The sequence below is a fragment of the Gopherus evgoodei genome, chromosome 10, assembly GCF_007399415.2.
Source record: "Gopherus evgoodei ecotype Sinaloan lineage chromosome 10, rGopEvg1_v1.p, whole genome shotgun sequence".
Taxonomy (NCBI): Eukaryota; Metazoa; Chordata; order Testudines; family Testudinidae; genus Gopherus; species Gopherus evgoodei.
This window is the reverse complement of record NC_044331.1, coordinates 50,807,748-50,821,649: the sequence shown is the minus strand read 5'-3', so window position 1 is coordinate 50,821,649 and position 13,902 is coordinate 50,807,748. Positions and strand designations below refer to the sequence as shown.

Here is a 13,902-nt window from a genome sequence, read left to right as displayed (position 1 = left end):
AATCCCGGACAGTGTCCACTGCTCCTCGAAGGCGTCAAGGGAGCCAGTGGACGCTGCCCAGAGGAACTCCGCCCGGATACGTGAACGGACCATGGATCGGAAACAAGCCCCACAGTCACCGGAGTCTCCATCGGCCAACCTCCTCTCCCTGGTTGCGTAGATGGCCTTTTTAGCCAGGGTGAGCAGGAGGTTGACCAGGAGGTCCCGGGACTTCGTGGGGCCACAGATAGAGAGTGCGTACAGAAGGAGGTGAGGGGAAAAGTGCAACCAGAAACGTAAGAGGATGGTAATGGGGAGCCGGTTTAGGGGCTGCAACCTGGTGCACTCTAAGTAAATGTGCGCCAGGGTCTCCCTCATGCCGCAGAAGGGGCAGGTGTCTGGGACAGGGGTAAACCGTGCCAAGTACACGCCCGTGCTCACGGCCCCATGGAGGAGCCGCCAACTGATATCCCCAGTGGGCCTTGGGACCAGGGAGGAGTAGAGGCTAGCCCACCAGGGCTTCTCACTCTCCAGACATGGCAGGAGGTCCCGCCACTTCGTATCGGGGCGGGACACGAGGGTGAGGAAGTGAAGGATGTGGAGCACGAGCGTGTAGAGCTGTTTCCTTGGCGTGGTTTGGAAACGGACCGGCTGCAGGTCGTGCAGCCGGCTTGCGGAGAAGGGGCGGAGGGGCCGGTCAGGCCTACGGGGCAGAGGACCGATGAAAAGGTCCGGAGGCTCTGGGGTGGGGGGTGGACGGAGCGTGCCCTCCCACAGGACCCGGTCGAGGTAGGCCCGAGCAGCGGGCGGCAAAGCGGCCTCCACCACCTGGAGGGGGTCCCACAGTAGCGGGACCGTTCCCCTGCTTACATATAGGCCAATGGTCTCAACATTTTCCATCCCAGGCCCCTCTCCATCTAGGTGGGATGTCAAGAGAAGCTCTCAGCATCCTCCCAGCACTCTGAGAGAAGCAGGGTAGTTGTCCCACCAGGGCACTTGTCAGGAAGCTATTCTATGCCCATCACTGCTGGGGACCCTCCTGCTGACCAATTACTGTTCTTTGATATTTACATTTCTAAATAAATCATCACCATTCACGTTGCAATTCATGCAGTGCTAGGGTGACCAGATGTCCCGATTTTATAGGGACAGTCTCAATATTGGTTTGGTTTTTTTTAATATAGGCTCATATTACCCCCCAGCCCCTGTCCCGATTTTTCACACTTGCTATCTGGTCACCCTATGCAATACCTGCCCAGCTCTTCCTGTATCTATTGGGTGTCTGGGAAGTGGGCGGGCTTCCCCCCCCCCAGCCTAAGGGGAGGACCCACAGGACCACAGAACCCACTGAGTTCGGGGGACAACTAATAGAAGAACAGGGACAGGAGTGAGGTCAAAGGGTCATAAGAAGGGAACCTGACAGGGACACCGAGCAGAGAACCCCGGACAGCGCCCACTGCTCCTCGAAGGCGTCAAGGGAGCCAGTGGACGCCGCCCAGAGGAACTCCGCCCGGATGTGTGAACGGACCATGGATCGGAAACAAGCCCCACAGTCGCCGGGGTCTCCATCGGCCAATCTCCTCTCTCTGGTCGCGTGGATGGCCTTTTTAGTCAGGGCGAGGAGGAAATTGACCAGGAGGTCCCGGGACTTCATGGGGCCACGGATAGGGAGTGCGTACAGAAGGAGGTGAGGGGAAAAGTGCAGCCAGAAACGTAAAAGGATGTTAATGAGGAGCCGGTGTAGGGGCTGCAACCTGGCACACTCTAAGTACATGTGCGCCAGGGTCTCCCTCATGCCGCAGAAGGGGCAGGTGTCCGGGACAGGGATAAACCGCGCCAAGTACACGCCCGTGCTCACGGCCCCATGGAGGAGCCGCCAACTGATATCCCCAGTGGGCCTTGGGACCAGGGTGGAGTAGAGGCTGGCCCACCGGGGCTCCTCACCCTCCAAAGGTGGCAGGAGGTCCCGCCACTTCGCATCAGGGCGGGACACGAGGGTGAGGAAGTGAAGGGTGTGGAGCACGAGCGTGTAGAGCTGTTTCCTCGGCGCAGTTTGGAAACGGACCGGCTGCAGGTCGTGCAGCCGGCTTGCGGAGAAGGGACGGGGGGGCCGGTCGGGCCTACGGGGCAGAGGCCCGATGAAAAGGTCCGGAGGGCTTGGGGTGGGAGGTGGGCGGGGCGTGCCCTCCCGCAGGACCCGGTCGAGGTAGGCCCGAGCAGCGGGCGGCAAAGCGGCCTCCACCACCTGGAGGGGGTCCCACAGTAGCGGGACCGTTCCCCTGCTTACATATAGGCCAATGGTCTCAACATTTTCCATCCCAGGCCCCTCTCCATCTAGGTGGGATGTCAAGAGAAGCTCTCAGCATCCTCCCAGCACTCTGAGAGAAGCAGGGTAGTTGTCCCACCAGGGCACTTGTCAGGAAGCTATTCTATGCCCATCACTGCTGGGGACCCTCCTGCTGACCAATTACTGTTCTTTGATATTTACATTTCTAAATAAATCATCACCATTCACGTTGTACTTCATGCAGTGCTAGGGTGACCAGATGTCCCGATTTTATAGGGACAGTCTCAATATTGGTTTGTTTGTTTTTAATATAGGCTCATATTACCCCCCAGCCCCTGTCCCGATTTTTCACACTTGCTATCTGGTCACCCTATGCAATACCTGACCAGCTCTTCCTGTAGCAGGGCAGTTATTTGGCTATTCAGCATCAGAGAGCGGGAGCTGCTGGCAGCTCGCAGGGGACCGTGAGCGCTCAGCCAGCCTCCAGCCCGTGCTATCCGGCGGACGCGCTGCGGGCTGCTCTGTGCCACGCAATACACCAGCCAGGCGCGGTCTCTGTGCACCCCACCGCACCCCATCCACAGCGCGCGCCTCGCACCCACGCGCGGCTCTGCAGCGCGCAGCACCGGCCTGCGCGAAAGCTGCTGTTCCCGCCTCTGACCCCGCGCACGCCCACCAGCTCTGCTGGCGGCGGAGACGGGTGACGGAAAGGTCCTCGCGCCGTGCCCTGATTGGGAGAGGGGAAGAGAATGACGGGGGAGTGACATCATCGCTTTAGTTACTGCGGCTGCTAGGCAGGCTGGGAGTGGATTGAGCGATTTACGGTACACGGGCAGCGTTGGTGTTAAAACAGGCGGGCGGCGGGTTTGTTTCACGGCGACACCGACCTGCCTCTTTCCCAGGCTTGGGAGAAACCACCAAAAAGAATCTCAGCCGGGGGCGGCACAGTCTCACACACACACACACACACAGCTCCCCCCCCCAACCCAGAGGGGGACGGCACAGAAACACACACACCTCCCCCCACCCCAGAGGGGGCGGCACAGAAACACACACACACACACAGCTCCCCCCCAACCCAGAGGGGGGCGGCACACACACACACACACACACACAGACAGAGCTTTCCCGCGCCCCCCCAGAGGGGGGCGGTACAGTCACATACACACAGAGCTCCCCCCAGCCCAGAGCCCCGCCGGGGGTGAGGGGCTGGGCGGCACAGACAGACACACACACGCAGCTTCCCCCCCCCCCGAGGGCGGCGCACACACACACGCAGCTCCCCCCCAGCCCGGAGCCCGGCGTGGCACCACACGGACACACACAGGTACTCCCCATGCCCAGATGGGCGGCACGGACACACACAGCTCCCCACACCAGCAGGCCTAGGACGCCCCTGTCTGGGGGCAAAGCCCCGCACTGAGGCGAACACAGTTCCGCCCTTGTCGCCGGGAGCGGGAGGAGACACAAAGCCCTCCCCGGGCTGCAGGCGGAGCCAGGCCGGCCAGCGCGGAGATCGGCCCGCCCAGCCGGCTGCCAGAACAGAGGCTGCAGCCAGCCGCGGGCGAGAGCTCTCGGAGCCGGGGAGCAGGACCCCCAGCGCCCCCGCACTCTCCCCGGCCGCCGGGGGAGCCCAGGTCCCGGAGTAGCTCGAGGGGCCCAGCCTGCTCTCCGGGCCACAAGAAGGGCCGGGAGCATAGCCCGGTGCTGCAGCACAGCCCTCCCCGGACCCCCGTTAGCCCGAGGGTGCTGGAGCAGCAGGTCCCCCGTGAATTCGTGGCTTAGCAGCACCATCCCTTGCAGGGGAGGCAGCCAGTTCTTTGGCGGGGGCAGCCCTGGGGTGCGGGCTGAGCCCGGGCTGCTGGCTTTGTCGAAGAGCCATCGAGGCGCCTTCGGTTCGTGCGTGGCTGCGATTGCCTTTTCCAGCCCCCTGGGGTCCCTTTAGCTGCTGCCCCGCCGTCCTGGGCCGCCGCCGCCTCCTGGGATGTGAGGCCGGAGGGATGAAGAAGATGGATGCAGGCAAATGGCAGCAGCGCATCTCCCGTTTGCAGAGGAGCCTCCAAGGAGTAGCAGCAATGCAGCGGTTCTGTGGTGGGCTCTCCGGGAGACCCGAGCTCTGCCGCGGGGAGACGGCAGGGCAGTGATCGCTCACAGACCCAGCCCTTTGTGTCCAAGAGGGGCTGAGCAGCCGCTGTGATTTGTATTAAATCCCTTTTTTTTCTGATGAAAATGGAGCCGGATTTGTTAATGACTCTCTCAGACCCAGGGAGCAAGTCGGAGCGGGCATCGCTGCTGACTCTGTTTGCCGAGCAGAATGGGAGGTATCTCATCATGGAGCAGAGAGGGCAGCTGCCTAGCCCAGACCTGGTGCTGGTCCCCAGAGAGTCGCTCCCGGACGCCCCTTTGTTCCTGGGGCCCTCTTTACAAGAGAGGGAGAGCGGGTCAGTGGTGCTAGAACAGGTTTTGGGAGAGATGAAGCTATCCGGGCCGGATCCTATGCTTTTCTCAGATAGGCCCATTGAGTATTTATACCGCATGGAAAAGCAGGAGAACGGCCTCTTGGACCAAGACACGACCGACCCAATCAGCGACCTGGAACAAGAGTCAGGTGCAGGTGATAATCATCATGGGTGCCCCCATAGTGATTTTGATTTGAACCTTTCTCTGGGGCAGGGTGCACTGGCCTCTGCTCAGACCATAGACTTGGAGGAGCAGTTCTTCTCTCTTGTGCTGGACCAGGCTGTTTCTTCTCCTCTTCCGGATTTACCACTCAAGAGTGCTGGGCTAAGTCCAGAGGATTCAAACAAGGGAGAAAGCTTTCCTGAAAGCATCGAAATCCTGCAAGCAGAAGGGGAGTTTTACTTAGGAATGGAGACCTCCCAGGAGGAGAACTCCTCTGAAGGACTCACTCCAACTTCCCCTTGGACTAAAGAGACAGAAGATTACATATCCCAAAGCTGCCAGGAGACGCTCTCCTTAAGTACCCAGGATTTCTCCCAGATTGACAAGGAGATGGACCTCTTCCCTACTTTCCATTCCTCTAGCAACCTGAGTCAGGCGCTGGACTTTGCTCAGCCTGATTCCATAACTAATGACTCTCTAGGCTGTCAGGAAGAAGAGAACCGTCTCCAGGCTGTATTTGATGCCCTAGACGGAGATGGGGATGGCTTTGTGCGGATAGAGGAGTTTGTTCAGTTTGCTACAGTCTATGGTGCAGAACAGGTAAAATTAATTTATCATCTGTACTTCACTTAGGCCCAGGTCCCTGTGAATGGTTACTCTTTTCACTCCTACTAAGGAACACTCTGTTCTGTTGTTCAGGTACATTTCTCTTTTGTGCATAAAAATGGTGTGTATGTATTGTAATACTGAAGTCTTATAGTACATAAGACTTACATCTCCTATAATGAACTTTCAATATGTATTTTCCAACAGTGTATTTATAATAATGTTAAGGGTCTGCCTGAGGTCCCTCTTCTGTAGTCCTGATTTGGGCAAAGCTTCTGTTAACTTTGATCAGTATCATAACTCTAAGATGGGGGAGAGGTGTCTGTAGATTGACAAAAGCCAGCATTACACTTGCACAATGCTGTGCTCCTCCTATTGTGCTTAGGTATTGTAGCATGTGGTACTGTATGGCAAATTAGGTGCTGTTCTAATTTCATGTGAATTTAAGACACAGACTGATACCCTTATTTTTAAAATGTCTTAAATTGCCACTCACATTTCCTGTGATTTCTGGACATTTCTCTTATGTTTTGATGGGGGGAAATTTTGTTTGCTAGTTATGGGTTTGTAGGTCCTTCTTACTTTTCATCTCTTTTTTTTTTTTTTCTTCAGTAGCTTGACCTCTCAGCCTGATGGATTTAAACCATTATTATTTAGAGAACCTGTAATATACCCATATCCCTCTTTACCTGTAGAATTTCTGAGTGGGCGGGCTCCCAGCTCTATGAGAGACAATTTGTTGATGCATTAAATTATGAACCCTGCTATTGCATTTTAGATTTCTTTGCTTATCCAGGCCAACTTCTTCAGATTATTCATATAAGCCAAATATTTAGGTAAAAGTGTACAATGGGGCCTTGATAAGCTTGTATCTTTCTGGATTCCTTACAGCTCAGAATTGTGGCAATTAGTAAACACTTGCATGTGTATCCTATAAGGCACCTTCCTGAGGAAAATAAAGTAAAATTTGATAACTGGGAGTTTTGAAAGCTTACTTGTTAAAAATGAGAATGAGGCAAATAGTAAAAAGTAGGTAAAGCATTGCATCAAATGGACCAAAGAGAAAAAATCAAAATGAGCTAAAGTTCAAGCACGTTTGCTAATGAAGTGTTACAAACCCAATTTAACTTAGGCCATTTGCTAGTGTTTGTGGACACTATATTTTCTGTATCTGCTTGCTCTTGTTAAATGCAATAGTAAGTATTAAGTAGCTCAGTTTTTCATGGATACAACTTTTTTTTTTTTTGGTAAGTCTTTTTCTTGTTTCTATTGTATTGTACTGTGGTGAGTTTGGATTTCAATATATCCCTGTGCAGCAGATCAAATATGGTATGGTGTAATATGAAGTCACCTGGTATGACCCAAAATGTGAATTAGTAGCTGAGATTTCCTACACGGAGGAAGAAATTAGTCAGTTGTTATCTCATCTCATTTTTGGTTTGTACTGATACCTACGTAAACCTAAAACTATATTCAAAATGACATTATATGCACACAAAAATGCATCTTTAAAAGATTGAGTATTTATCCAGTGAGGAGATTTACCTGGTCTGTAGGGACCTAGAACATAAAGATATAATTTGCTGTGAAACAGCACACACTATGTTGAACTTCTGGGGGGAAAAAGTTATCTGTAATCTTGTTTTCTAATTTAAGAAAAACCCATTGTTTTTAGAATATATCCATATAAAAGCAGCAACCAGCCAATATGTCCTGTCCTTGTAAGTCCCAAAAGGGAAGGGAACTCAAGTCTGTGATATACTGGGTTAAGGGATAGTGTGTAAATCTGTTGTTGTTACCAACTTGTTACATGCTTGAATAGGTAGCATAATAGGAATGACAGAGACAAAGGAAAGTTTTTTACAAACAAAATGACACTTCTGTGTAGCTTCATCGGAAGGAGCGTTTGCTTTCCTAGGCTTAAGTCATCTATTTGAAAATTTCATAGCCTCTTAACAGCCCCCAAAAGATAAAGTAGTAATTAAACCTTCACTTCAGAGAATGAAAGATTACTCAGTTTTGTTGTCCTCCCTACCTCTGTTCCACACTTGGATAACTTTCTCCAAAACTCTTGGGTTGGTGGGCTGGTTTGCTGAAGAGCCATGTGCTGTTCTTCTCACTGCTCCATCCGTTCTCCGCTTGGTACAAGACCAAGGGACAAGCCAGTCCTAACCTCTAGTTGTGGCATTATGTTTCCATCCACATATTTAAATTGTTCTTGGAAGTACGAGTTGTAAACCACATCCCAATGGAAATCTGTGGGAAACTACAGTAGAAGCTGTAGGGCTCTCTTCCTTCCCTCCCCTTACAAACTACAGAATTCTAATAAACTCTTCCAGCGGGCTTCAGAAATGAGTCTGGAGGTTTCTTTGCTTAAACATATTCTTATGAGGAAATATAAACACTCAACCTGTGAATGCATAACTAATGCAAAATACTACCAGAAGTTAAATATAGTGAACTTCATTATAAAACATTTACTGTAAACATTTTAAAATGTAGTTCTAGTAGGTAGTAGAAAATGTTTTGGACAAAGTGGTGCAAAATTATGAAACACTCAAGCCCACAGTAAAAAGAGGAGGGATTTGGAATTCCTTCCCTTCAGGTGCGTATTCCTTTGTCTTGTCTCTAGACAGGGTGCAGACTGTCCCTCCATCCAAACATGGCCCTCAGTTTTGATAATATATTTGGTAAACCCATTAACATTACAGGTTGCTCACAACTTTTTTGTTGTTGTTGTTGTTGTCTTAGGCATGAAAATTAAAATGGAGCCTTAGCAATCTTAACTTGTTTAACTATACATAGTTAACTAAATTAAACTATTGTTTAACTATGTATAATCACATGACAGTTTTATACTAAGCAATCCAAATCAATAGAACATAAGGGCATACAGATTCTGTGCAACAAAGAAGTGGGGTTTTTTGCACTTGCTAACAGTGCAATCAAGTTTTAAGATTAATTACAAATTCATTTTAAGATGAAGTTATCTCTGTATCACCTTGCTCAAGTCTTCCATCCTTTCTGTAATTCCCATTTTACAAATAGGAAAACTGAAGAACACCAACCTCCTAGGGATGTTAGTTAATTAAAATTTGTAAAGCACTTTGAGATCCTTTAATTTCTCTAGCATCATCTATTTGTAGTGCTATTTATTACTGTCTGATCAGTGCACCAGCTTAAACTGTTGCAATGTCTTTGGAAAAATGATCATGTTTTAAACCTGAGACAAAATGCAGGGTTCTGTTTTCATGATCCTAGATCAATTGTGCTCAATTTACAAGTTTTTCTTTTTTTAAGTCTATCAGTAATGTCCCCCATCTGAACATCCTGCTTTGTTCCTTCTGGATAAGCATAGAATATCAGGGTTGGAAGGGACCTCAGGAGGTCATCTAGTCCAACCCCCTGCTCAAAGCAGGACCAATCTCCAGACAGATTTTTGCCCCAGATCCCTAAATGGCCTCCTTAAGGATTGAACTCACAACCCTTGGTTTAGCAGGCCAGTGCTCAAACCACTGAGCTATCCCTCCCTTCATGATTAGTGACAACGCTGAAATGTATTATCGGGCAGGGGTTCACCTTTTTTCTTTCTGAGGCCCCACCAACATGCTAGAAAAACTCCACAGCCCAGCTGTGCTCCTACTGTTTTTCTGCATATAAAAACCAGGGCTGGCATTAAGGGGTACCAAGTAGGGCAACTGCTCAGGGCCCTCATCACAGGGGGCATCGTGAAGCTAAATTGCTCAGGCTTTGGCTTGAGCCCCTGGGTGGTAGGTCTCGGGGCTCCAGGATGCAGTCCTGTGCAGTGGGCTTTGGCTTTCTGCCCTCCGCCCTAGCAAGTCTAATGCTGGCCATGCTTGGCTGACCCCCTGAAACCTGCCTGTGGGCCCCCGGACCCCTGGCTGAGAACCACTGTTAGTGTATAGCTTGTGTATAGAAATGTATTACTTTATATGTAGTTCTTGACACCTTCAGCATTTACTTCCTCGAACAGCAAGTACTGCAACGTAGAACTGAGACCTAAGTGAGGTGCAGGAATTGGTTCAAGAAATAACTTTAGTTGAGCCAATAAATAATAGGTACCATAGTGTAGTTAGGCTCAATGGCCTTGTAGTAATAGTTAACAGTAACAGACTAGCGTTATGACACTGAAATTTCCTAGGACATGTCTACATCTAAAATTTTGCAGCGCTGGTTGTTACAGCTGTATTAGTACAGCTGTATAGGGCCAGCGCTGCAGAGTGGCCACACTTACAGCAACCAGCGCTGCAAGTGGTGTTAGATGTGGCCACACTGCAGCGCTGTTGGGCGGCTTCAATGGGGGTTCGGGGAACGAGAGAGCAAACCGGGGAAGGAGACCAGCTTCGCCGCGGTTTGCTCTCGCGTTCCCCGAACCACCCTGAAAACCGCAGGGAAGGAGACCTGCTTGCTCGGGAGTTCGGGGAACGAGAGAGCAAACCGGGAAAGGAGACCAGCTTCGCCGCGGTTTGCTCTCGCGTTCCGGAACCACCCAGCAAACCTCAGGGAAGGAGACCTGCTTGCTCGGGGTTCGGGGAACGCGAGAGCAAGCCGGGGAAGGAGACCAGCTTGATTACCAGAGGCTTCCTCAGGTATGCTGGGATACCTGCTTATTCCACGGAGGTCAAGAAAAGCGCTGGTAAGTGTCTATACTTGATTACCAGCGCTGGATCACCAGCGCTGGATCCTCTACACCCGAGACAAAACGGGAGTACGGCCAGCGCTGCAAACAGGGAGTTGCAGCGCTGGTGGTGCCCTGCAGATGTGTACACCTCCTAAGTTGCAGCGCTGTAACTCCCTCACCAGCGCTGCAACTTTCTGATGTAGACAAGCCCCTAGAGAGATTAAAAACAAAGGAAGCTTTTTTTTCTTTAAGCACTAAAATCAAATTTTGAGAAAACTAAAATCATGTGATATGTCGAGAAGCTATTTAAGTATACGTAATGGAGTTGTGGATGGCATGCATACCTCTGAATAAAAAAGGAAGCAAGAGGGCAAGGAAAAACAGTGTGGCTAAATGGAAAGGGACAGGCAGTTATTTGGTATTTTTAGAACATGGAAATCCAGTCTAGGTGAAGCTAATGGACAGGAACAAAAAATATTAGGTAAAGTGGAAATTAGATGGTATAATGGGGAGAATTTCAAGTCGTAAGCAAGAAAAAATATATATGCAAATCAATACCAGGACATTTTCAAGACTGTTAGTGGGTCTACTGGATTACCAGAGAGTAAATGGAGCGGCATTAGAGAGGATAATGATTTTGTAGAGAAGAGAAATGACTTCTTTGCACCAGCCATCACCACGCAGGATGGTAGAGAAATACCTGATTTTCTCAATAGAGATGAGGTACTGAAATAGATTGAGACATAAAAAAGGAGGCACTGGAATCAACTGATAAATTTTAAGAAAAACAAGTAGTCAGAACCAGGATTCACTCAAGAGTTCTGAAGGAACTTAAGTATGGAGTGACTATGAAAACTTGCAGTATCTAATAAAAATTGATAACTGTACAGGAGGGCTGGAGGTAGGTGTATCTTATTATCTTTAAAGAAGGTGCGATGGTACTTGGAATTTAGACTGCTGAGTTTACTGCTGTGCCAGATTAGTTGATTGATGCAATAATTTAGTTATAAAACCTAGATAAATATCAAAGTAGGGGGACAAAGTAGCTATGATTTTTGTCACAAAAACCATGTCTGTCTGATCTATTAGAATTCTTTCGAGCATGTCCTCAAAATAGTGAATAAAAGAGCTGGCATATATAGGGTGACCAGATGAGATGAAGAAAGTATCGGGACACATGGGGGAGCAGAGGGGGTCTGCCAGTGGAGCCAAAAAAAAAAAGCCAAAACCAGTGCTGCCAGCAGAGTGAAATATCGGGACAAATTGCCACCCAAATGTCAGGATGGTCCATTTTATCAGGATGTCTGGTCCCCCTAGGTATATATGATTGTTTAAGGCATTCAAAAGTGTTGTGTGTGTGTGTTTTTGTTTTTTTTCTTTCAAGATTCCTTGAAAGACACTATTAAAGGAACTTTATAGTTATGGGGTGAGAGAGGTAAAATACTATCATGGATTAGAAATTAAGAGATGGAAAACGAAGAACAGGAATACACTGTCAATTTTCGAAATGGTAAAGAGTTATCAGTAGAGTGCCCTGTGGATCTGTGCTATGAGAGGTACCTTTAAAAAGGATTAACTGTGTGATGGCAACAATTGACAATGACACTATTGTTTAGGATAGTGCAGGCCAGAGAACATGGTGAGAACCCTAGATGAACATAAAGCAGTGCGACTGGTTAGCACAATGTCAGATGAAATTGATGTCAAAAGCAAGGCAATACACTTCAGAAGGAATAATTTGAACTAGTCATATACTGCACACTACTAAATTTCTTATGTGATTATGGTTTAAAAACCTGGGACAGCTTTATTTTAAAAAATTAAGAATTGTGTTTGTGTCTTAAAGAGAAGTATGGATAAAGAATGGGAGAGAAATACTGAATATATTATAATTCTATTACATAAATCAAAAACATGCTTTCACATGGAATACTGTATTCATTCGTGGTCACCCTATTTCAAAAAAAGATACAGAGAAATAAAAGGGGGCCACAATGGGTGGTGCCTAAGATTAGAGGCATGGAAAGACTTTTTTTTATTATGGGGAGAGATTAAACAGCTTAAACTTGAGTTCAGAGAGGAAGTAAATAAGAGGGGATGTAATAGTTATATAAAATTAATGGTACAGAGAGGGTGAATTGGGTGTTCCTATGTTCTCTCACTATACCAAAAACAAGGGGATGCTAATCAAATACCAACAAATTTAAAACTCAGAAAAGGCTTTTATGCAATGCACAATGAACCAGTGTAAATCACTGCAGCAAAGTGGAGCAGGAACTTTGCATTCTGACAAGTTTTGTTTTATATGTTGTGATTTGAAGGAAAAAAAATACCCTTTTTTGATTCAGAAGATTACTGGTTGGAGGCTTCTCCCTCTGAACAGAATAAGAAACAATAGAGATGGAAAAGGCCTGTTACACAATGTGATCTATCCACCTAGGTTAAATGAAAGATTAACCCCCTACAGTTTGTCTAGTCTAGTTTTAAATGTGCCAATCAATAGGGCTTCTTTGCTTTCTCTTGAGAGTGGCCTACATCCTAACACATTTTACTGTTGTTGGATTTTTTTTTTGTTTTGTTTTTCTAATAATGAGATTGTATTATATCCCATCACTCCTAGTTAGATCCTCTTGTTATAATCTACCCTGGCCCTTGATGTTTACATCTTTCAGATATTTCTTGGGTAACCATATTGCTTCTCTTCTTCTTTCATGAGCTGTTGCTTAGTCAAGCTTTGCATATTTAGTACTTTTTCTTTCCTCCAGCCCATTTAATCAGTTCTGGTTGCCCTTCTCTGAACTTCCTCCAATTTGTCAACATCTCTTGTAATGAGGTTCCCAGAACAGAAGGCAGTGTTCCTGGTGAATTTGCACCTGGGTGTGGCTTCACTATGTATTCTCCAGTTCACATTTCTTTGTATCCACTGCACAGCTTACAACATAAAGGTATAACCAAAGAACCAGGGATCTGCACATTAGTCTGTGAAATGGAGAACATGGACTGCAACAAACATTCATTCTTTTTTGTTGTTCCATCAGAGTAAAGCATCTTATTTCAAGACTTATGGGTCATTGTTTTATATGATAGATGAGAGCCTAGAGTATACTCTGACTTATGACTTCTTGATTAAAGTTCCTCTTGAATCACTGCTGATATATTTGTATTTTACTTATTGTAGTTAAATTTAAATCACAGTGCCCCCAGAATCTAATTTAGAGAGAATATATAAAAATCTGTCGGTGAACCTTAAATCTGCAAACTTTTGTGGTCTGACTTTGTGAAAGGAGATTCCTAGTTACTCAACGAGTTAATATTTCCCCCTGAAGTATATGAAAACAAGTGGATTCTTACATCATCTAAATGTGAAAGGCACTTACTTTTCTTCCATCTGTACTGCCACTGCAACAACTTTCAAAGGTTTAAATGGTTGTTTATTTTTGGTGTTTGCTTTTTGGGAATGGAACTAGAATTCCAGTGAGAGAGAGGTTTTGTGTGCACGCGTGCGTAAAAGAGCGAGACAGACTCACAGTGCCTAGCTTGCCTCTGAACTGCTAAATTGAGTGTGCGGCTAATACAAAACTTCACTTTCCCTCTTACTCTTTTATCAGTGACAAAAACTTCCATTAATTTTAATGATTCAGCTGCCTCAAAGATTGAGTTGGGTTGGCTGAAAATCTACCGTAGTGATTAGTCTGCTTCCCCGCCTCCCCTTCAACAGGCATTACATCATTATTAATAAAACATTCTATGTAGAGGAACTCCAGCA

General features: G+C 47.5%; 1 protein-coding gene across 2 annotated transcripts in view; it reads left to right on the top strand.

Annotated features, from left to right (window-relative positions):
- Positions 1-3,595: 3,595 nt before the first annotated feature.
- Positions 3,596-13,902, top strand: part of RAB11FIP3 (RAB11 family interacting protein 3) — a 183,873-nt gene continuing 173,566 nt past the window's right edge. The window contains exon 1 of one of the 2 annotated variants that reach the window (XM_030576889.1): positions 3,596-5,488. In XM_030576889.1, coding sequence (XP_030432749.1) covers positions 4,490-5,488 — 999 coding nt within the window. In that variant the 5' untranslated portion in view covers positions 3,596-4,489. The remainder of the gene's footprint in view (positions 5,489-13,902) is intronic. The other variant, XM_030576890.1, reaches the window with a different exon arrangement.